Source organism: Crassostrea angulata, chromosome 2 (assembly GCF_025612915.1).
Source record: "Crassostrea angulata isolate pt1a10 chromosome 2, ASM2561291v2, whole genome shotgun sequence".
Classification (NCBI taxonomy): Eukaryota; Metazoa; Mollusca; class Bivalvia; order Ostreida; family Ostreidae; genus Magallana; species Magallana angulata.
Window position 1 is genome coordinate 926,540 of NC_069112.1, and position 23,189 is coordinate 949,728.

Genomic DNA, 23,189 nt, shown 5'->3' on the forward strand with positions numbered 1-23,189 from the left:
TGACGCGTTTGGATAAAGTGAAAATGGCGTATCCATTGCAAAAACAACGAGTAATGTGTTGTTTTTTCTTTCGACAATGAGGTAAATAACATATTGAAATATCTAATTAATCATTCATATTTTTCTAAAGGTTTTGTAGTTTAAAAAAGTGAGTGTTGTTTTTGTTTAGCGTAAGTAAAAACGACTTATTAGTAGGAAAATCTATCGTTTACGTGTCATTTTAACGCAAAAACCAAGATCTATTTCGGGATTTCGTAGATAATATAACACTTACTAAAAATCTGAAGCGGCCAAAATTAATTTAAAACATTACACTTACCAAAACAAGTCTTTTCGATATCTGTTTAATACATTAAAATGTATAAAAAGAGCAATAACTTCATGCACCTGCTGAATAAGTAGTACGGTTTGGATAAATAAATTATTCCGGTTTGGATGCTAAAATATAAATTGTGCAAATGGTACGGTTTGGATAATTCAAAGATATGGCATTTTTCATATTCTAGAAAAAATGGAGCAGTTTGCCTGCTATCGGTGTACAACCGGAGATGCATCTTTTAAAAACATAGTAGAGCATTCGATTACACAACATTCAAAAGATGTGTTAAAAGTGAGATCAAAAGAGCTTAATATAACGACGGGGAAATTAGGTTATAGAACCCACACATTCTTTATTGTTCCTCGTGATATTGCTGAAAAAAACCAGAAAATTAAAGTATTAAACGATGAGCCAGGAAATCTAAAAATTCAAGTTGTCAAGCGTGAAAATGAGGATCCCGTTGTAATAATTAGAAGCCCTTTGGCTAAGAAAAGAAAAACGTCAGCATATCAGAAAACAGTAGCCACAAACTCTATATGTGAAAATGATTGCTCTGCATTTGAAGAAGAATTTTTTCCTATATCATGGGAAAATAATGTACAACAAACAGAATCCGATGATGACACAATTATGCGCATGTTACCACTGGTTTTGTCTTCAATGCGAGAACATGGTTTGTACGAAGTGTGGAAAAAATTTCATGAAATGGTGGCAGCTGGAAGTTTTCCAATGAAAAATATAGCATACCTACTTTTTCTGGACGTTGTGCGGTGGTACAGCTCAGAAAGCACAACTACCATGCGTTATGACGATGTCGTTTCAAGGTTCTGGAGAACTGGATATAAATTGTTTCATGGGCGTTTTCTTCGCTTTATGAGTGGACCGAAAAACAGGGGAGAAATTATAATTAATGATTCTAAGAGGGGATGTTTTAATCCCGCAGAATCGGAAATAAATTTTGCGGTCCCAATTCAAAAAGTGAAGAAAAAAATGGAAGGGCCGATGCCGCCAGATGATATAAAGCCAGGTATTCTTCAACATATGATTCATCTCATAGCAGAACAGTCCTCAACATTGAAAACATACAAGTTGTGCTTGGATGGCAAAAAAATAAATGGCAGTACCACAGGAATTCTAGGAGATGTTGACCTCTTTGGACACGAACAAAAACCTACACTTCGCGAAAAACAAAATCGTCTTCAAGATGAAATTTTGCATACAGAATCGGTTTTAAAGACCCTTGATAACGTGGACACTAATTTTCTACTCCAGTCTTTTCTTCCATCGATAAAAAGTTGTCTTACAGAAAAGCTAAGGAAACTTGTCACTTTGCTGAGCGAGAGATTGAAAGATTTGAGACAGATGAGGGTTTCTAAACAAACGACATTGGCAAAATTCAAAGATATAGCGGGAAGTAATTGGAAGACTTCTAGTCTATGCAATGTTATTAGTGCAATCTCAACACACATTTATGATCTGGATGCTTGTGTTAAGAGAACTCTGAATACTGTTGATGGAATCATTCAAGTCTGCGCAGAAATGAATGCTTGTTTAGAATTTTGTTCTGAAAGTATCCTTGATTTGTCTGTTCAAACAAACTATCGACACCTAAAACAAATTGAGGACCATATATTCAGCGATGATCAGTTACGGTTAATGAAACAACTGTGTCCTCAATGGCATGAATTGCGCAAGTCCGCCGTAGCTACAGGAAGTACACTGTTTACTGCCCTCGGACTTGACACCCTAAAGAAGCAACAAGAACACTATGATTTTGTCAAGTTTGAGAAGGCAAAGTCGGAGCCCACAGATAGAATCAAAGAAAGAATGGAGCATGGTCGAAAAAATGAAATCAATGCAGTTGCAACGCTTGTCGGCAAAGTTTTGCCTTGTTTTTATCCGTCATACACATTCTCAGAAGAAGGTTGTGTAAAGTACACGTTGGATGAAGCATATATTATCGTTAGTCCAGATGGAAGTTGCATTAACTCAGCAACGCGTCAGACAGAAATTGCTGTGGAGATTAAATGCCCATTCCCCCCAGAAACTGGATCATACAAGTCACCCGTATACTATAAAATACCCAAGTATTACATACCTCAAATATTGTCGGAGATGGCAGCACTTGAAACAACTTCCCTGATTTTTCTTTGCTATTCAAAAGAAACCACGGTTGTTATGGAAGCTTATTTTGATAATGAATTATGGCAACTCTTCTTACAAAGCATTCAGACAACGTATGGTGCAGATGGATTTCGTCCAAAGAAAAAACCTGATAATTCAACTCTTTTGCTTGAAAAAATTACTCAGTATATGGAGGAAAAAGTTGTATTTAAAGGAGAAGTTAAATCAGTTACCGGCCAAGTTTGCCCAATATCCAGTGGAAATGTAGAAGCTCCCTTTTGTGACCATAAAGGGAGATCAAAATCCTATACACTCTGCGTAGATGATGTGCTTCAGCTAATGTTTGAATCACAGGCAGTATTTAATGAATCATACAAGCTCACACGCCAGCGAGCAACTGAGTTTCTTGGTTTTTTGTTGTCTGATTTAGACAGAAACGTGTCACACAATGGTTTATATTCATTACCTATTGCATTCGGCATGAAAGGAAACAGTCTTCCGTGCAAAATTTTACGAGAAATGATCGAGCATGTACTTGATGCTTGCTCAAAAGCAGGATTGTATGTACCTGTTTGTTCATTTGATGGACAGTGGTATCGTATAGCTGTTAGAGACCAAAATGAATTTCCTTTGACACTTCTACAACTACAGAAAGACATTTATCACGAGGTAAAGAGAATGAGTGTTTCCGAAATCACTAACAAAATCTGCAATATGAACTTAGTTAGTGTCGATACTATAGATCAGAAAATAGATGTGCAAAGAACCATTAATGGGTTGGTAGTCATTTCAAAGACATTAGAATCACTTGCTATATCCCAAAATATTATGCATATGATTGAATCTTGGAAACAAGGTAAACTGAGAAAAGAATTGATACGTAATGAACAAACACAGACAAATGTAGATATTCAGAGGACACTCTCGTCACTTCCTTCGGAAATTGTCCATGAAATTCCTAGCGAAACACTTGCAGAAGCATTCCAGTCAAATAACCAAAGGAAGCCAGAAGAGATTGACGATGTCATGAAATATGTGGACGAGAATTCGCTTGCAACATTAGAGTCTGGTGCATCTTCCACAACAATTGATATTTCGGATAATATCAATGTCGAAGAAAATTTAGATTTTCAACAGAATACAGAGGATCTACAAAGTGAAAATGATACACTTTTGACCAAAACCGACATTGAAAATATGCATTTTTCATTAAAGAGATCGAAAAATTCTAAGAAAAAGTGGGAAATGCCATCCACAGAATTTCTATTGCTCTTTTCAAGTGCCACAGAAATTAATAAACGATTCACAAAGCAAGAATTATTAGACATGTTAGCTCCAGTTGCTGGAAAATTAGCAAGCAATGGTATAAAAGTTCTTGCCTCGGAAACAAAACGGAAATTGATAGAAAAAATTTGTCCTATTCTTGGCGATGGATCTACTTTGCCAGTCCCCCCCAAAAGAACAAGAGGAAGTCCAAAATCATTACGTGCACAGGCACGAAGTATTGTTAATAAACTCCCAAAAGACATTTTATGCGCTTTATATGCGGAGAATATATGTGAAAGGAAATACGAGTCATGGACATATTTTAACCCTTTTGGTAAATATATTAACGTGGAAGGAATCCCCGATTTCCGGGAATGGTACTCCATGCCCGAGTTCAATAAGTGCACAGGAAATTACGTTTTCATGATATTGGACACGTACCATCAACTCTGTGGACTACGACGACTTGTGTGCCAAAAGGGCATACCGTCCAGAGGCATTAAAAGATCGGCATTTGTAAAGATAGCGGAAGAAAATGAAACTAATGGATGTGGCCTAAGTCCAGCCATGGTGAACGACCTAATAGACAAACAGAGCGTGGCGTTTGCTCTCGGAACCTTCAATTTGAAAGTAGCTGATGCATTGGATACTATAGGGGCTACAGAGGAGGCTGATTTCTGCCGTATGGTATTTTTTTGGTACAGTGCAGAAGATGACCCAGGAATACTTGCCATTGATCGTTGTAAATACCGCTTAAGATTTAGAGACTGGTTGCTAAAAGATGTTTGTATGAAAACTTATCCACCATATGGTTCTTTCATTAATGACATACCAGTAGTACTCTTTGAGGGTCTTCTAACTAACATCGAGCGTAAAATACAGCTTTTTCCTTTCACAAAAAGTGGGGGTTACAACGTCAGAGCTGTCGGGAGTTTAGATGCAGAAAATTTCTTTGGAACTTTCCAGGATATTGATCCAAAAGGCACAGGTGTTTTTAGACCGGATGATATTCCAAGTGCGCTGGCAGTAGCAGCAGAGCTCATTGACTCAAAACTAGATCCAAACAGGTAAGTGTGCATTGTTCACATATCATTCAACTTTTCTTAAAGATAAATTTATCAATATATATGAGTAAATCAAAATAAAAAAACCACTGTATTTTTACAGGGGATTTCACATGGACACGACAGCAACACAAAAAGTGTACCCTGTGAATGAAATGTTAGAAATGGAAACAGAGAACAAAGAAGAAGAGTCACCTGATATGATATGGAGAGATTTGACAACAATTTATCCAAGGTAGGAAACGCTTTCTCTCTCTCTCTCTCTCTCTCTCTCTCTCTCTCTCTCTCTCTATATATATATATATATATATATATATTTATATATATAAATTATCTTGTTACACCAGGGACCACGAGTTTGACAAAGAAATGAGAACCAGATGTAAGCAGAAGAGAAAGTCAACGACAGTTTCTAAACCAGATGAACCAGGTCGGGGTTGCCTTCCGGTCCGACAGTTTCATAAGCGTGACGAAACTAAAATTCTCCCTCATGTTCGAAGGGGACTGAAACTTGATGACTGAAGCTCATTTCTATAGACAATGTTTTTCCTATATATAATTGATAAGAAATTAAGATTAATAGTTTTATCAAGTTTTTATTAACGTCTAAAAGAATGCTTTTCTTAATCTTAAAGTAAAAAGAAAATATGTGTATAATCTTGAGCAACACAATAATATAATTACATGTATGTAAAACAATCATTATGTAAAAAAAGATTTTTTTTACTTTTAACCTGAAAAGCAATAAATCATATAAACACCTTAACAGACAACTCTCTACATTACTAATCATAAAGTTTTGTCGATTTCTTCAATAAACAAACTAAAATAATAAAATTGATCGCACAAAAGATGTTTACATTGCTCTGATTTCATCCAATATATAGTGTATCATGCTATTCTGTTCATAATTTGATACATTTATTCTTATATAACAATGAACATGTTTGTTAAAGTTCATTTTTAATATTTAAGTTCTTTTCTACTGCAATGTCAAAACATCTAAGTTAGTGCACATGCACTTAAGTACCGTGCATGCAACAGTTCAGAATCACTTCGTAGAAAGTGAGCAATTAATATAATTTACAACAACGACATTATATAAATTGTGCCTGTTTGGTAGGGTAACTGTTGAAATTGTCACCCCGAGAAAACCATTGTCAACCGACGCGAAGCGGAGGTTGACAATGGTTTTCGAGGGGTGTCAATTTCAACAGTTACCCTCCCAAACAGGCACTATTTATTTTATTATATTGAATATCTCATTTTGAAAGAAAATTTTACTGCTTTTGTATAGAAATGATGTGAATTCTACGGCGAACCGTACGCGCATATTTTACGCGCATGTAACAATTCGTTGTGTTACCCGTTGCCAAGTGTGATGTTAACGCTGAGGGTAATAGAACGGATTACAAACTGGGTCTAAACCAATCAGATTTCAGTATTCAACATGAAAGTATAATAATATAATTTAGTTTATAATAATTATGAAAAAAATCAATTTTCTGGGGGTTTTTTGAAATATTTTGATATGTACAGCAATTAATTGCATGTCAATGTAGGCCATTGAAACGTTTGTTTGACGTAGATAGTGCATATAAAATGCAGTTTGACATTTCGGCTTTTGGCACAATTAGTGACAAGATATCTGAGAAAAAAATTGACAAATCTTTCATTAGATATTAATTTGGTATGCAATTTTTATGCGCTAAGTGATTCCGAACTGCTACATAGGCCTAAACTTAAATAAATGTAAAATTAGAACCCTTGTGAAAAATTGAAATTCAAGTTATGGTATTTAAAGTTTTGTCAACTAAGTGCACGGGTCTTTGTTTATTTCTTTAAACAATGAGATTTCAAATGTCTATTACACGACGACCTCCATTGGAAGCATGTTTTACAGTGAGGGCACGTGTATCGCGCAATGCCTTTGTGTTTACCATTAATGTGATCGTGAAGACCATCTTTTCTCGCAAATCTTCGTTGGCAAATATCACACTTAAATACAGGATCAGGTTCTCTGGCTTGTTTTTGACCACAGCGCATTGTGTGGCGCAGAAGACTTGACTTATAAGCGTACCTTGCGTTGCATTTAACGCACGCGTGTGGCCTTAATCCATGGTGGTTATTGATGTGTCCCTCATAATAACCCCTGTTCGAAAATGTCTTCTGGCATATACTGCACTGCAGTTTGTGACTTTCATTGTGAGTCCGCTCATGCCTTGTGAGCCCCCATTGTGTGGCAAACTCTTTGCCACAAATACTGCATATGAATGTTTCAGTCTCATGTGATTCGTGGAATGATTCTTCCATAGCAGATAAAGTCTCCTCTGAAATATATTTATGACATTTATAGTTTTTATGTTGTTAAATAAATATCATACGATAGATTCTTTTAAAATCACGGTAGTCTGAATTTTTGTACGCCTACAGCCACACGCACGGATATCTTCATTTGTTTGTTATAATTTCAATCAAATACTCGATATATTTATCAATTCATTTGAAGAAGCTACTAGACCAAGTTGACAGAGCTTTCGAGAGCAATTATTTTATAAGTGCCTATCAATTTTAAATAACAGTATTTAATAATACCTAATGAAAATTTCATCTAAACCAGAACCAAGCATTTCTGCCCATTACAACATTTTAACAATACGCAACATTTTTACTTTCAATAGAAATATAAATTAATATGATTATGATGTATCTCATTTTGAAAAGAAATTAATTTAAAATTAATAAAAACAAGAGCATCGCCAAGCGGAGCATCCCCTCGCGACATGAAATAGTTGTAGACGCACATACACACACATACATGTACAGTAGCGATGCTATATCCCCTTAGCGAGATGATAATTAAAAGAACTGTTTAAACTCTTAGATATTAACCACATCCAAACCGTATCAGATGCGCATCCAAACCGTTCCAATTTTGAAAAACAAGGTCATCCAAACAAGTTCCGTTGTTTCACAAATAATCGACATAAACTGGTTATTTTTCTAATTTTCAAACAAATTTCGTATAAATTTAAGATTTCATATGCTTTTTAATAGATTTGACGATCTTTTTTACGTAAAAGGAAACAATGTAAGCCCAAAATAACCCGAAAACTTAGTAAGAAACTCAGAGATAGCAAATGCGTATCATGATTTGTAAGAAAAACAAGTCATTTTTTTCATATTAACCTCTATTTTCGGCATCTACTAGTGTTTGTCTTACTGCAAATATATCGTGTATTGTAATGAAGTTCAAATCTGAACATATAGGTTGCTTTTCATTCATGAAAATAACAGAAAAATAAACATACCTTCAAACGGTGCCGCCATTTTCACTTTATCCAAACGCGTCACAACCGGCGCGGATACACGACAGTGGTGTATGCTAGTAATGCAACTGTGAAACGATAAACACGTGCCTTTATCATTGTGATGTCATGAAAAAGTTCACACATTATTGAAATGATTCGCTATTCTGCAGGTTCATATTTATAAGGAAACATATTTGCAACTATAAATATCAAGTATTACCTTCTATGTATACTCTAAGTAAATTCCCAGTAAATATATTCACTCTTTACATAATCATTCAATATAATTTCATTGCTAGCCTAGTATATATTTTGATACAAACTCCCACTGACTTGGATTCGGCTTTCATAAAGTTTGCGATGCGGTTTTTAGATTCATTTGTCGATGAACAAAAAAATTTATACAGTCATTCCTATATTAATTTCATCTTTATATTACTTATTAAACGTATATATAGGCCTACTCTATAAACATTTTTTTAAAAAAAAAGGGGGTTCTGTGTCAGACCAAACGACTTGTCTTGTCACTAGTACATTGAGCTGTTGGATTGAAACAACTTACCCCCTCCTCCCTTACCTGAACTAAGTTACAACAGTTTTTTTCTTCAACACTTTACATATACATGAATGACACGATTTCGAAGGTTTGTTTCCGGGTCAGCCATTTTATTTCAAGTTGATTTTTAAAAATATCACGTTTTATCTTACATAGATTATCACTGGCATGATATATGGAAGAAGTAGACTACATTGTAGAATATATGATATGACAAACCTTTTGTTTCACGGGGAACAATTATCTAAACGGATAGAAATAAACTTTTCTTTCCTCTTCCCAAATGCAAATCTGTCTATCGTCTGGTCGACATACGTCACAGCGATGCCTAGACGCTTCGCAACCTAGCAATTTCGACCCCATGTCGTTTCGGTACCAGATAATGAATACATGTATATCTCTTTTCAAAGATAGAAAAAACGGTTCGAATATTTAGTTTTAATGTAATAATCGGTCAACTTAGTTTTTATTACTACTTAATTTCATCTTTATATTACTAAACGTATATATACTCGAAGTAAACTTTTTTTAAAGTAAGGGGGTGGGTGGGGGGATGGGGGGGGGGATAAAAATGAATTTGAGACCACGGATGACTTCTAAAGCGATCCTGTATTTCTACATTTTTCGCAGCAATGTTTGCCAGAACAATTCAAGTGAATTTATTGGTCAGTTTCACTGTATGTGCTTTGTTTTATTAATTCATGTCAAATTTCATAATTTGCGTTTGTGAAATGAAATTGTCTTTTTGACGGCAATCCTGCTACCTCCATAATATGTCCCAAGTTATTGCTTCCATCACTTGTTGATGATTTTTAATAAAGATACATATACCTGTGAAAGAAATACAAATGACATCGATATAGGGGAATATGTCCAAGATATTTTCATTGAACAATTATCATTTTCACTCAAAAAAGTTCACAGGAACGAACACAAATTTATTACGGAGATTTATAATGAACACCTGAGGCAGTAGAGGGGGCGTTTCAAAACAGATAATCTGGATATTTTTCATATTAGTGGATGAACATAGTTTGAATGCAAAGGTATTTATGATTATCAAAATATCAAGCAAAAAGTGATGGAAGCAAAAACTCGGGATACACTTCACAGAAAAATATATCTTTCTCTCTGTTTTGCTATAGGCCTATATATTGCCGTTTTTTTAAATTTATCTTTGACTCTATTTGTTACTTTTTTCTTAAACAGGTTGTCTCTCTCTCTCTCTCTCTCTCTCTCTCTCTCTCTCTGCTACCTCCGTATATAGAGTATAGCATTCCTGTTGAGTCACGATGAAGTGTGTTTGTTTTATAACAGAATGTCTGATTCTGACTGACACCGGAAATCGTGTTTATTTCATCAGCCAAAACATCGCACTTGTTGAACTGAACACAAGCACATAACAACATGTCAAGGACATTCGGTACACGCACTTTTGCACAAAATAAAATAATCAATGAAAGCAAAATATTATATACGGTAAGAATCGTATGACATAATGTTTTTTTTTTTTTTATGAATTACAGCTAGAAATGTTATTCGCATTATAGACACAATCTATTTAAGAAACAGCATACATTAAACATATAAATCATAACAAAGCTATTAATATACATTAAACATATAAATTATAACAAAGCTATTAATATACATTAAACATATAAATCATAACAAAGCTATTAATATACATTAAACATATAAATTATAACAAAGCTATTAATATACATTAAACATATAAATCATAACAAAGCTATTAATATACATTAAACATATAAATCATAACAAAGCTATTAATATACATTAAACATATAAATCATAACAAAGCTATTAATATACATTAAACATATATAAGCAGCAATCACCAAGATATTATAATTTTCAACTTTTAACCCAAGGTGTGTTATTTTGTTTGCCCCCCCCCCCCACCATTCTCCCAGAGGAAGCTAGGGGGGGGGGGGGGGGGGTATGAGGTCTATTTTTGGTAGCTTTACTACACTGCTTTAATAAGTTGGGGGGGGGGGGGGTTAGCTTAAACCACGCCATCGTTTAAAAATCGTCAGCGCAAGACACGTCCTTTACTTCCTATAATTAGGCAACTTTCAAAACAAAGAAATGTTTGCAGGCTTCAGGATCGGGGGCGGATTAGGGGAGGGGGGAGGTGGATGGGGCCTGCCCTCCCCCACACTTATGTGGTATTTCTTACTTATCAACAATGCATGCGTAAGCAAGAGAGAGAGAGAGAGAGAGAGAGAGAGAGAGAGAGAGAGAGAGAGAGAGAGAGAGAGAGAGAGAAAACACATGTACAAGATCAACCCTGACTCTTAATACAAATGTGAAGTATGGGGGTTCGAAACTGGGGAGCATTTTTAATTTAATCTTCTAATAAAACACATAATTTCCGCTGCATGAATACTATTTGGAGTATGCTCCAAAAGCTGGTGGAGGGAATTCTTACGTCTCTAGAGGAAAACAGAGCACGGAAATTCATGTAAAAAGTCCTGACATGTATACAAACTGTACGTGTTTTCAGATCAATTATTTCTGAACAAAATATAACACATTATTTACATGTATATTATGCCCTTTATCATCTGCGAGCATGGAGATGTGTCTGCATCTATAACTGATGAAATTCTCTCTCTCTCTCTTTCTCTCTCTCTCATAATTTTTAGCTTTTACCATGCGTGTTTTAATTAATTAAAGTACTATCATTAGTTTACATAAACAAGCTTAATTTGTATAAACTGTAAATTACCCGGGTTAGAGAGAGAGAGAGAGAGAGAGAGAGAGAGAGAGAGAGAGAGAGAGAGAGAGAGAGAGAGAGAGAGAGAGAGAGAGAGAATTACAGACTGTTAATTACCTCGTTCTTTTAAAAGTTGTTTATATCTACGCTCCTTACCTCTTTTACAAAAACATTTGACATAAACACAGTTTGTTGATAAATTTCCCATTAACACTGGATTTATCAAATTCATCAGTGTTGAAACATAATCGTACACGCCAAATTAAGTGTATCAAATACGTCAGACCAACAAAATACAAAAGCCACCCCACGTGTTGAACCTATACACTTCTATTCAATCAAGACATCGCCTTTCATGTATGCATGTTTTAGACTTTCCAGATCTGTTCAAGCTCGCCCCTCCTTTGCACAAATTGTTTATAAAATATGTTTTCGGAATTTCATAAGTTAAAATGACAATCACAGCTTCTATTTGAGTTTCACTTATAAGTACACGTGTCTACACCACATGAAAATCGCTTACTAAGTTCACACGCACCGTTGTATTTTGTGATGCGATTTTTATAAACCATAATCTTTGAAATAATTAATTATATATAAGCATTATTCACATATTTTTTTTTTCAAAATGTAAGATTGCATGTAACTCTCAATAAGACATCTGCGTTAATTATGTCCATTTTTTGGCACTAATCGATAGCACAGTGCCGATAGTTGTAGCTTATACTCGGTCAGTAGTAAGATTTTTACATAGTGTCTAAAATTTTCATATTATCGATGTTACACAACGAATGAAAACATGTCTCTCTCTCTCTCTCTCTCTCTCTCTCTCTCTCTCTCTCTCAATGAACAATGAATACAAATATCGGCCTAGTGATTATATATTTAAAAAAAAAAATTAAATAATAGTCGTTTATAGAGTGCATGCAAACGCATGCGTTAATCGGAAGTTTTAATAAATTTCGCGATTGTAAGATTTTTTTTTATTGCTGTACATTGTACATTGGAACAAACGCACATACACATTGACTTCAGTATCATCGAAATTTGTTTCTTGTAAATAAAAAAAAAGATGAAACATCATTTAAGTTTACATCTAATGCCCTATAACATGCGTTTGTATTACTTACTGCTAATTTTTGATTACTTTCAATATTTCCAAGTAAGATTGCTTTTTGTTAACTTTCAAAATCGGTTCTTATTATTCTTAATGGTCTTGATATTTCGAAACAAAAAATGTTGTAAATTATTTACAGGATATGTCATAACTTGGTGTTATAAGGGAGATAACTCAAATTATCAACCTCTTCAGCATAACTAACCCTCTCTCTCTCTCTCTCTCTCTCTCTCTCTCTCTCTCTCTAAGTTAAATGTGTTGTCATGACAATCAGTCCCTCTACATCTAACCACCCACCACGCATTATTCACAACCTTTCACCTCGCATGTTTTATCATTAAAACACGGCGATAAAGCTCTGCCATTCGTTCAACTGTATTTGAAATCATGAGCGTGATGAGTTTTCATACATACATGAACTCGAATAGGTTTCGAGTCACGTGATCAGGTAATATAAATAGTAGAACCATGCGGTGGCGTGGCACTCTAAGCTCGCTCGTTGTATGTGTTTTAAATGAGGCAAAATGGCAGATAGAATGGAATGCGGTGAAATAGGACTATCGAGCGATGAGACAGTTTCATTATTTTCCTTCCTTACTAAACAAAGCGATAGAAAAACAGAGTTGTTTAATCATAAAAACATAACGGGGCTTACTCAGAAACTTGCAAAAAAAAACCCACCACGGTGAGCAGTGCTGTGCACGTGGCAGAGACCGGACCAGCATTTGAATTCAAGCACGAGGGGCGAAGTCCCAAAAGTTGGCTGAATTTGAAGAACTGTTTCAGGAGAGAAATTTAGCGAAGGCCGCGCTCGTTTTTGACGGGGAGAAAGCCGTTCACAACAAAGAAACAAAGTCATTAAGGTGGACTACCACACCTGGTAAAAGTCACTAAAATTAAAGGTAAATTATTTAATTACGATAGATATGATGATAAATAAACCGTACGTATGTCCAAAAAGCGAACAAATGTGGGAGGGGGTATTTTGTTTAGCGGATGGGGGATCCAATGCCTTTTTGGGGGGTGGGGGGTAGCTTTGCTTTACTTATTTAATAAGGTTTCTTTTCAGGGGAAATACACGCAACCACTCCACCTGTAGACCCGCGCATAAAATGTATTACACGAGGAATTTTTTAAAGAGTAAAATGGACATTAAGTGTTTAAACAGTTGTACCCTGCTGCATGTAAGTGTAGGTGTCCCTGACAATACGTTATTTCTTGATTTGTTCTCAGTAAATAAAATATTGCATGGTGCATTGCATTTCATGTAGAATAAAGTGCATCTATTTATTGATATTTTTGAAACAATGATCGGTGTACTTCAACCACGCCATTATTTAAAGATCCAGGTCAATTCCTGACTTTGAGCTTTGGAGGACCCTTATCGTGCCAGCGCCTACCAAGACATGTCCTTCACTTCCACCATGGAAATAGATATAATAGTTGATTTTTCTAAAATTATGGTTAAGTATGCCACTCCCCCATGCGCTAATCTAGAGGGGGTCAGGGGTACGAACCCCCTCCAACCCTTGCAAAATTCAAATTTCTTTAAATTAACTAAAGAAATTGCCAGAATTATGTTAATACTCGATTTTTACATGCATTTTTTTTAATTTACCAACCATTAAGGAATTAATTTTAGAAAAAAATCCAGACATTTTTCACAAACGTTTTTAAGGGGATACCCATTTCTGAGAGGTTATAACAAACAACTAGCAAGTAAACATATACTTTTTCTTATCTATATGTATTGTTAGGATGTATATATATAATCTAAACTGGGTTTTCCATGATTGAGCCCAATTACATGTACCACATTACCGGCATACATTAACACACTCTCTACATGTGAATGTCTTTAATTTAAACATTTCCATAAGATAATACCACATTACCGGCATACATTATCACACTTTCTACATGTGTATGTCTTTAATTTAAACAGTTACACAAGATAATACCACATTACCGGCATACATTATCACACTTTCTACATGTGAATGTCTTTAATTTAAACAGTTACACAAGATAATACCACATTACCGGCATACATTATCACACTTTCTGCATGTGTATGTCTTTAATTTAAACAGTTACACAAGATAATACCACATTACCGGCATACATTATCACACTTTCTACATGTGTATGTCTTTAATTTAAACATTTCCATAAGATAATACCACATTACCGGCATACATTATCACACTTTCTATGTATGTCTGTGTATGTCTTTAATTTACCCCATTCCCCCACCTCACGCTTCTAAACCACTTCTGTGCCACAGGGCCGATTTTGGGCCGATCACACAGTTGCGTAGAGTGCCACTGGGCCGATTTTGGGCCGATTTAAACATAAGATATTTAATACATATTTTATGGTTTTAAAAATAACAGTAATGAAATTTTTGCACATTTAAAATATTATATATTGCAATTTTTGTGGATTATGTGTGGAGTTTTTTTGGTATAAATTAACAAGAAAAAAATATTATATGTACATATGTCCTACATGTAATAAAAAAAATGAAATTTGAGATAGAAATAATTCCATGTTACATGTATGCTCTGTTTATGCTCTTGCTCATAGCAGTATTGAATAAATGAAATAAAGATCAACTACATGTACTTTAAAAATGAAATAGTTCGCACTGGCAATCAGGTTAGAATAATGATTGACACACGAAACGTTAACGATTTAAATTGACGTCATTTTACGTAAGTGACGTCATAATTACATGTGCGTGCTCGTATATTCTTCTGTCACCCAAACAACTGTAATTTACAGCACAGAAAAAGTCATATCACTTATCACTTAATTACTATATTTACTGCTATTTTCTAAATACAAATCTCAAAATAAAGTTATTTGTCATACAAGTAATATGCCGAATACAGTGGAAAAAATATGAACAAAAAATGTGAGTCGTGTTTTTTTATGTGACATGGTGATCCAAACAATTTGTCAGAGTAGAATTCTTGCATGATACCATCTTATTGTGTTTCACAGGTAAAACATCATGGTTTTGAAAATGCTACTTGTACTGACTTTTGTCAATCTTTTACCAACATACAGGCTTTATATGTTATGCTTATGTTTGAAATGCGTCACAATCTCCTGAACATTCATTTTTATATTTCCATCCTCCGAGTATAATTCCTTCTATTTCTTACGGAAACGTATAGTTATTTCATAGCTATATAGAAGCAGTCAGACTGAAAATTACGCGCCCCGTTTATCGATTGGTCTAACCTTTCATCGACTGAAACTGACAGGACTTAAATATATATATACACGCTCCGTTTATGGATTGGTCAAAACCTACAGCGACCTAAGAGAAATCACGGACTGCACGAAATAATCATGATGATGTCAGACACAAAGTCTCACTGGAGACGTTTTGGCCGTGTCTTTTAGCTAACGTATTATAGTCTGTCCCAAGATATTTATGCAACACGTTTGGACGATTATTAATAAAAATACACTTACCTGTGAAAGAAGTGCAATTGAAATAGTTGAAAGGGATATTTTCCAAGATAATTTCATTGACACATTATCATCTTTCACTCGGAAAAATACACAGGAACGAAAACAGATTCCTTACGGAGATTTATAATGGGGAATGTTTACATTTTTTTTTCATTCGGAATACACTCGGAATACATCGCGCAATTTTTCAACGTTATCATCCGGGCTTGCTGCAATACAAAATCTCCGTAGACAATTCAGAAAAAATATGCATTTTTTTCTGCAATATAGCCACCTTCACATTCCGCATGAATCACCAGAGAAAGCATTTTAAAATTGTTTAAATAGTCATCTACATGTGCTTATATCATTTATCACCTTTAAAATAAATAAAGGCCTTTTTTTTCAAATAACCATTTAATGCCATTCAATTATTATCACACGTAAAATTGTATTTATTTTTAGGACTTTGTCACTTATCAGTCACTTATTTTGTCACTTTGATGTCGGGTTCCTTGAGAAAATAACTAAAAATCTTTAAAATCAATTAACCGGGACGTAAAATTCATACACAATGTTGAACTACTTATAAAAGATTAAATATTCTCATGACAACTAGTGTTAAGATCGAGATCAAGTTAACTTGTTAAAAGTCAAATTATATAAAAGAAAGGCGCCTGCATTTGCACGCAATGTACTCAGTCGTTTTTGTGACACGAGAAATATACCCCACCCTCTCGAAGTATTTACAATTATTTGATTATGAAAGATTTTATGATAAATTAACCGTACATATGTCAAATAAACGAAAATTTGCAGTTTGGGGATAAAAAAAGAATAATTAGAAATTCAATTCAGTAAATAACAGCAAAAGCCCCCAATGGATTCGAACTCGGGATGTACGGATCATAAGCCAAACACCTTAACCACCCGGCTATGAAGTAATGTAGATGTCGCTGTCGATAAAATCCTTTTAATATAATGAAATTTCGTTTCGATCAGAGGTCAGCCATTTTGCGACGATGTGTTATTCAACCTTTAGAAAGAAAACGAAGTTGGGAAGGGGAAAAAATATGAAATATATATGTGACCTATTAAATCTTTTTGTTTTTCTTTTCAATCGGCGCGGCAGGTGCAATAATCCCCTTCAAAGAATTGTTTCATAAATCTGTACATTTGTATCTGATCTCTAATAAATTGGCAATTAAACACAATTCATCAGACATCTGGGAGGAACTGAATCCAGCGGTAGGATTCATGTTCTATGTAGAAAGCTCATCCAGCGCATGAGAAACGTCCTAGTCAATACCATCTGACGCTATCATCTCCCTTGCTAAAAGTTTCTACTTCATTCCGGAAAGTTTTTTCATGTAATTAATATTCTATGTAACTATTTTACGGAAGCCCGTTGGTGCCATGTAAAAAAAAGATTAAAAATTATATTAAAGATTGCTCTTGTCAGTTGCTGAAAAAAGATTGAATATTATAACAGGACACGGTGATTCAGTGACTTGTAAAATGTAATTTGTCTCAATAAACTTTAATTAACTAGATCTTTAACTAACGGGTCCACACCCAGACTTTATGTGTGTAGCATGCACGTTGATGATGACTTAATTTTTTACATACCAACTACAAAAAAATAACATATATATGTTTTAATTTTGGTATAATAATTTATCAACGCAGATTAAAGTCAGTTTATTTTTTACCACGACAGCTAGTACAGGCAATATTATCACGAGAGCGGATCCTACTCTCCGATGACTTTATAAGGATAAACTAGGATAAGTGTGAAGCATTCATGGCCATGCAAATGAAACTAGTTAACTGACTGTGTTGTTAAACTCTTATTCCAAATCACATAGAAGGCAATACAATAAAAAGATCGTGATCGGCCACAGTCTCTCTGGGTAAAAAACGAATGGTCAGTTAAGAGACTTTATATGAATGACACGACTGATTGTCAGCATACCAAATTCATGCGTGAGAACACATTGGCTAAAAAAAACCAAACATCTGAAACACTGGAATTACTTAATTTAATACTTTCCTACGAGATTTTAAAATATGACTACAAGTTATATGTAAAATAACAAAATCAGGGGCATAACAAGAATAGCTAGCATTTTCATTCCATTCTTATAATGAAAAAAATCGTGAATGTAATCTTTTTTTTTTTAGGGGGGGGGGGGGGTTGTGACGTGGTGAATGGTGGACGTGTTCGCTGAGCTCTAATCGAGAATCCGGGTAGTTGCACATAGAGACGTTTTATGAGGAGCAAAAACAGCACAAACAGACATTGGAAACTGTATGTACTAGTATTGTGACTTCTCGTGTCTTGATATTTAGTAGTTTTATAGCAAAGCGTTTATCTACATGACTATATATACGTGTCATATGTCCGTGAATAGTCGCATTACCTGAAATAAACAAAGGTATTCGCACCTGATTGTATATGGCACATGTTACAAAGGCTAAGAGTAGAAACACAGATAAAAACGAAATTGAAATTGGCAAACGTAGGCGGTCTGATAGAAGTTCTACAGGAACAGAAAGTGAATTATCACCCAAAAGAACGCAAGAATTGCATGACCAACATAACACACATACACAGAGTACTAGTATTACTAGTCAAAATATCACGCTTGGCTCCACTGGCGAAATGAGAGCCGGTTCAAATGAAATTCTAAATGCTAGACCCGAATTAGCTATGATACACCAAACACCAAATCAAATGACAAACACACAGGTACCGGAAGGAGCCCCAATCCACAGCCCTAATCTCCAGCAACACCCTCATGTTGGTGTACCGTCAGGATTCCCCCAGTTTCAAGCCCCTGTGCCCACTGTTCAGAACATTCTAGTGGATATCTACAACACATTTTCAAAGTTAAACTGCTTAGATGAAATTCTTAATAAACTTGGCAATCTTGAAACTAGATTCGCTCATATGGAGCAAACAGTTAATTATCTAACATAGGAAGTTGACAAATGCAAAACAAACACATCTGTTTTTGAAAACACAACAAGCAATATCAAAGCAGATCTAGCCAAAACAAAAGACGATTTGCTTGATTTACAGACCAGAACTATAAGAGACAACTTAATATTTTTCAATATTCCCGAGAAACCAAATGAAAAACCAGAAGAAACAGAGCAAATCCTATATGAATTCATCGAACATGACATGAGACTAGATAGTCAGTTTGCCAAAAATATCAGTTTTGAAAGGGTTCACAGGGCTGGACCTATTGACAAGAAAAAACATAGGAAAATTGTGGCCAAGTTCAGTTTTCATAAAGAAAGAGAAACAGTCCGATCCCATTCAAAAAACCTGAAAGGCACCAACTATTTTGTTCGTGAGCAATTCCCCACAGAGGTAATCGAAGCGAGAAAGAGGCTTTACCCTATCTACAAAGAAGCTAAAAAAAACAATCAACGCGCAAGCTTAGTAGTAAATAGACTCTATATTATAGACGGAAAAGATTTCAAGGTACCCGATGATACAAAATAGGACAGCGGAAGGGGTTCATTTGAACATCCTTTGAAGATATGTAGCTGGAACGTCCAGAGATCTCTTGATCAAAAATTACAGGACGAAAACTGTCAAACTCTTTTAAAGGGCAATGATTTGATATTCTTGTGTGAAACCTGGCTAGCGATAATGATTTTGAACTGTGTGATTTTGACGTTTTCCCGCCAATACAGAGAAGTAAATGTAAAGGGGGTGGGTTAATACTTGCTAGCAAAACGTGGCTTAAGTCATTTATCACTGTATCCGAGGTTCTATTCGATAGCATTATTTGGCTAAAGCTTGACAAACGATTATTTGACACTGGTAAGGACCTCTATATTGCCTTCACATACATACCACCCGAGGGAAGCGTCTTCCACTCTGCTTACAATATAGAGATTTTTGATATTCTAGAAGACAGTGTTGCGAAATATATCTTTCGCGGAAATGTACCTATTATGGTTGACTGGAATAGCAGGTGTGGAATTGCAGCAGATTTCATTGAATCTACTATTATTGATAAAACTTTACATAGTCATATACTGAGTGTCCTAAGTTATATCCCTGATGAAGAAATTACAAAACGCAGAACAGAAGATAAGAATACTATTAACTCCCATGGACGTGCCCTAATCTCTTTATGCAAGTCAACGCAGTTGAGAATCTTGAATGGTCGGTCTAGTGATGATAAAACAGGAAAAATGACCTTATGTAACTCGAGAGGCACCAGTCTTATAGATTACTAGACTTTGGCCCGTGCGTGCACGGGTTAACATTGCATATGATATCGAACATTTATAAAATAGATTCATCGACACACCGTATTGTTGACCTTAACAGAACCAAGCGTTAAGCCTGTAATAATGCTATTTATTTCACTACCCTCTGCTTAATTAAAATAATCTAACTGTGTCTCAGAACAGGCCTTCATCACAGTTAAAATGCCTCCCATATAACCGTAATGTAGTAGGAAATTGCAGAATCGATCCAAAACGATTTTTTTTATAACAAACCATTTTGAGACTGTAAATACCTTTCATCTAAATATTTTATTCAAATTATTGAATAATTCAATTCTTTTTCACCAACTTTTTTTTTACCAGAATATATGAAGCAGATTTCCAATAAAAATGTACACGTATTTGTAGTATTGTTTCTAAGTTCATCCATGCAAATGTGATATTGTGGGAACGTAAACTAAAACGGCTCCCGTGATTTAGCGTTAATGCAATGCGCATGCGCAATATTGTAAAAGAAAAAAAATCCAGATGATTTCCGGAATTTTTAAAGCAATTTTCGTTGATTTTTAATAAGCAAAGCTTGATTGAGAAAAAATTAAAACAAACTGGTAATATTAAAGTACCAATAATGTTTAAAATATATAAAACAGAAGACAGTACTCTTCCGATTTATCGGTATAAAAGGCGAAAAATTCGAGTCTATTATTTTAATATAGTAGTATAGATGTACTAATTGAAAATGCTTTTTTACGAAGTGAAACTTGTAACTTTCGTGTTGGTGACTTTAATTTATATTCCGACCATGCGCCTATTTACCTCACAGTAAAAACGAAAGAAAACAATAATAAACAGCATAATATACTTCAAACCCCTGTGGAAAAAACTACAAAAGTATTATGGAACCCGGATGCTATTGGCGAAATAAAAAAACGACTAGACCATAGTTCACCAAATATAATCGCTTCTGTTGAAGATATAGACGAATCTCCTGAAGGTATCAACATCTCAGCGACAAATTTTTTCCAGCGCAATACTAGACACCTTCAGTGAGTTCTGTGAAAAGGAAATAACATATAACCAAAACAGCGTACGCGGTTCCAAACAAAATTCCAAGTCAAACACCAACTCAGAACACAAATCATGGTTCGATGATCGATGCAAGGCCCTATATCAGGAATACAGAAAGTCTTTGTCAACATTCAACACATCTAGAACACCGGAAAACCATGATAAACTCGCTGCTGCCAAAAAGAAATACAAAACCGTCGAAACTCGTCTTAAGAGTATATACCAAAGACATGAGGGAAATCAACTGGAGTTACCCCGCCGATCCAACCCAAAGTCATTCTTCCGTGTATTTAAAGGTGCAAAAAAGAAAAATAATACAACGCTCTCGACATTAGACTTTTATGAACACTTCAAAAATATTGAGCGATCAACAAAACTGATTATGAAGACCCCGTACCCGAATTTTCCGAACCCCCAATATTTCCACAGCTTGACTCTCCATTTACAATTGATGAAATAAACAAAGCAATTGCTGATTCAAAATTAGATAGGTCTGCAGGTTTTGATAATGTATTTAATGATTTTTTCAAAAGTTTTTCAAATGTATTTTCACCTCTTTTGACAAAATGTTCAATGCCATTTTGAATGCCGGTTGTTACCCAACTGTTTGGTCACAAGGAATAATTGTCCCTATTCATAAAAAAAGGTGATGTAAATAACACATACAATTATCGGGGGATAACTTTATTAAGTCATATTTCAGAATTATTCACATCTATCTTGAATAAACGTCTGTTGTTGTGGAGTGAGGAAAATAATGTAGTAAGTGACACACAGTTTGGGTTTAAACCTGGATCAGGGACAAGAGATGCTATATTTGTCTTACACTCATTAATAAGCAAAACGTTGAATGACAAGAAACGTTTGTACTGTTGTTTTGTTGACTTTAAAAAGGCGTTCGACAGCATTCAACACAATAAACTATGGCATGAATTGGTTAAAGCTGGTATTAATGGAAAATTGTTTAATATTATTCGATCTATGTATAATGACATCAGAAGCTGTGTGAAAGTTAATGGTCAATTTTCCGAATATTTTCCTTTACAGTCAGGTCTTATACAAGGTGATGCACTCTCACCCATGTTGTTTTTATTATTTATTAATGATCTAGAAAATGAATTACTTTCAAACTGTTGTCAAAGCATTGAGCTTCAAGATTTGAATCTATTTTTACTTTTGTATGCTGACGATACTGTGTTATTTTCAGAAAGTGTAGAAGGGTTTCAAAAAATGTTAGATACACAAAAAGCGTATACAGATAGTTGGAAGCTAGAGGTAAATGTTAGCAAAACAAAAATGGTTGTTGTTCGAAATGATGGAAAAATTAAAAGCTCTGAAAAGTGTTTTTTATGATAACACAGAGCTCGAAAATGTTGACGTATATACTTATCTTGGTGTTAATTTCAAGTAGAATGGCAAATTTGACTCTACTCAAAACTCAATACAAATTAAGCAAAACATGTTTGTTTTTACTGTTGAAAAGGGTTAAAGAAAATAGTCTAAATGTTGAGACCACGCTCTCTTTATTTAATACATATTTTAGTTCTGTTCTGAACTATGGGTGTGAAACTTGGGGTTTTCATAAAGCCCCACAAGTTGAAAAAATACATATTGATTTTTTGAAAAGAATTATGTCGCTTCGAAAATCTACCAATAATTTTATGGTTTACTTTGAATTTGGTAGATATCCTATGTATGTACAAAGAAAACTTCGTATTTTGAAATACTGGTGTAGCTTGCTGACAACAAATAATTGTATCCTTCAGAACTGTTATGAGGAATTGTTATATAAATATGAAAAACAACAGCAAAAATGTAAAAACTGGGTACGTCTTGTTAGAAATGAACTTTATTATCTGGGACTTGGAAAGAAAGTGAGCGCACTAGATTGTAAGT

At 34.7% G+C, this 23,189-nt stretch overlaps 2 protein-coding genes across 2 annotated transcripts in view; one reads left to right on the forward strand and one right to left on the reverse strand.

Annotated features, from left to right (window-relative positions):
- LOC128171377 (uncharacterized) overlaps positions 1-23,189 on the reverse strand; it is a 253,998-nt gene that overhangs the window by 31,283 nt on the left and 199,526 nt on the right. The gene's annotated exons all lie outside the window — the stretch shown is intronic.
- On the forward strand, positions 239-8,143 carry LOC128171355 (uncharacterized). Its single transcript, XM_052837128.1, has 3 exons — positions 239-4,776; positions 4,877-5,008; positions 5,121-8,143. The coding sequence occupies exons 1-3, from the start codon at positions 512-514 to the stop codon at positions 5,293-5,295; spliced, it is 4,572 nt and encodes a 1,523-aa protein (XP_052693088.1). The 5' UTR covers positions 239-511; the 3' UTR covers positions 5,296-8,143.

Coding starts and splice junctions, on each gene's coding strand:
- LOC128171355 (XM_052837128.1), top strand. CDS start 512: ATGGAGCAGTTTGCCTGCTATCGGTGTACAACCGGAGATGCATCTTTT. Junction 4,777..4,876: donor TCAAAACTAGATCCAAACAG/GTAAGTGTGCAT, acceptor GTATTTTTACAG/GGGATTTCACATGGACACGA. Junction 5,009..5,120: donor TTGACAACAATTTATCCAAG/GTAGGAAACGCT, acceptor TTGTTACACCAG/GGACCACGAGTTTGACAAAG.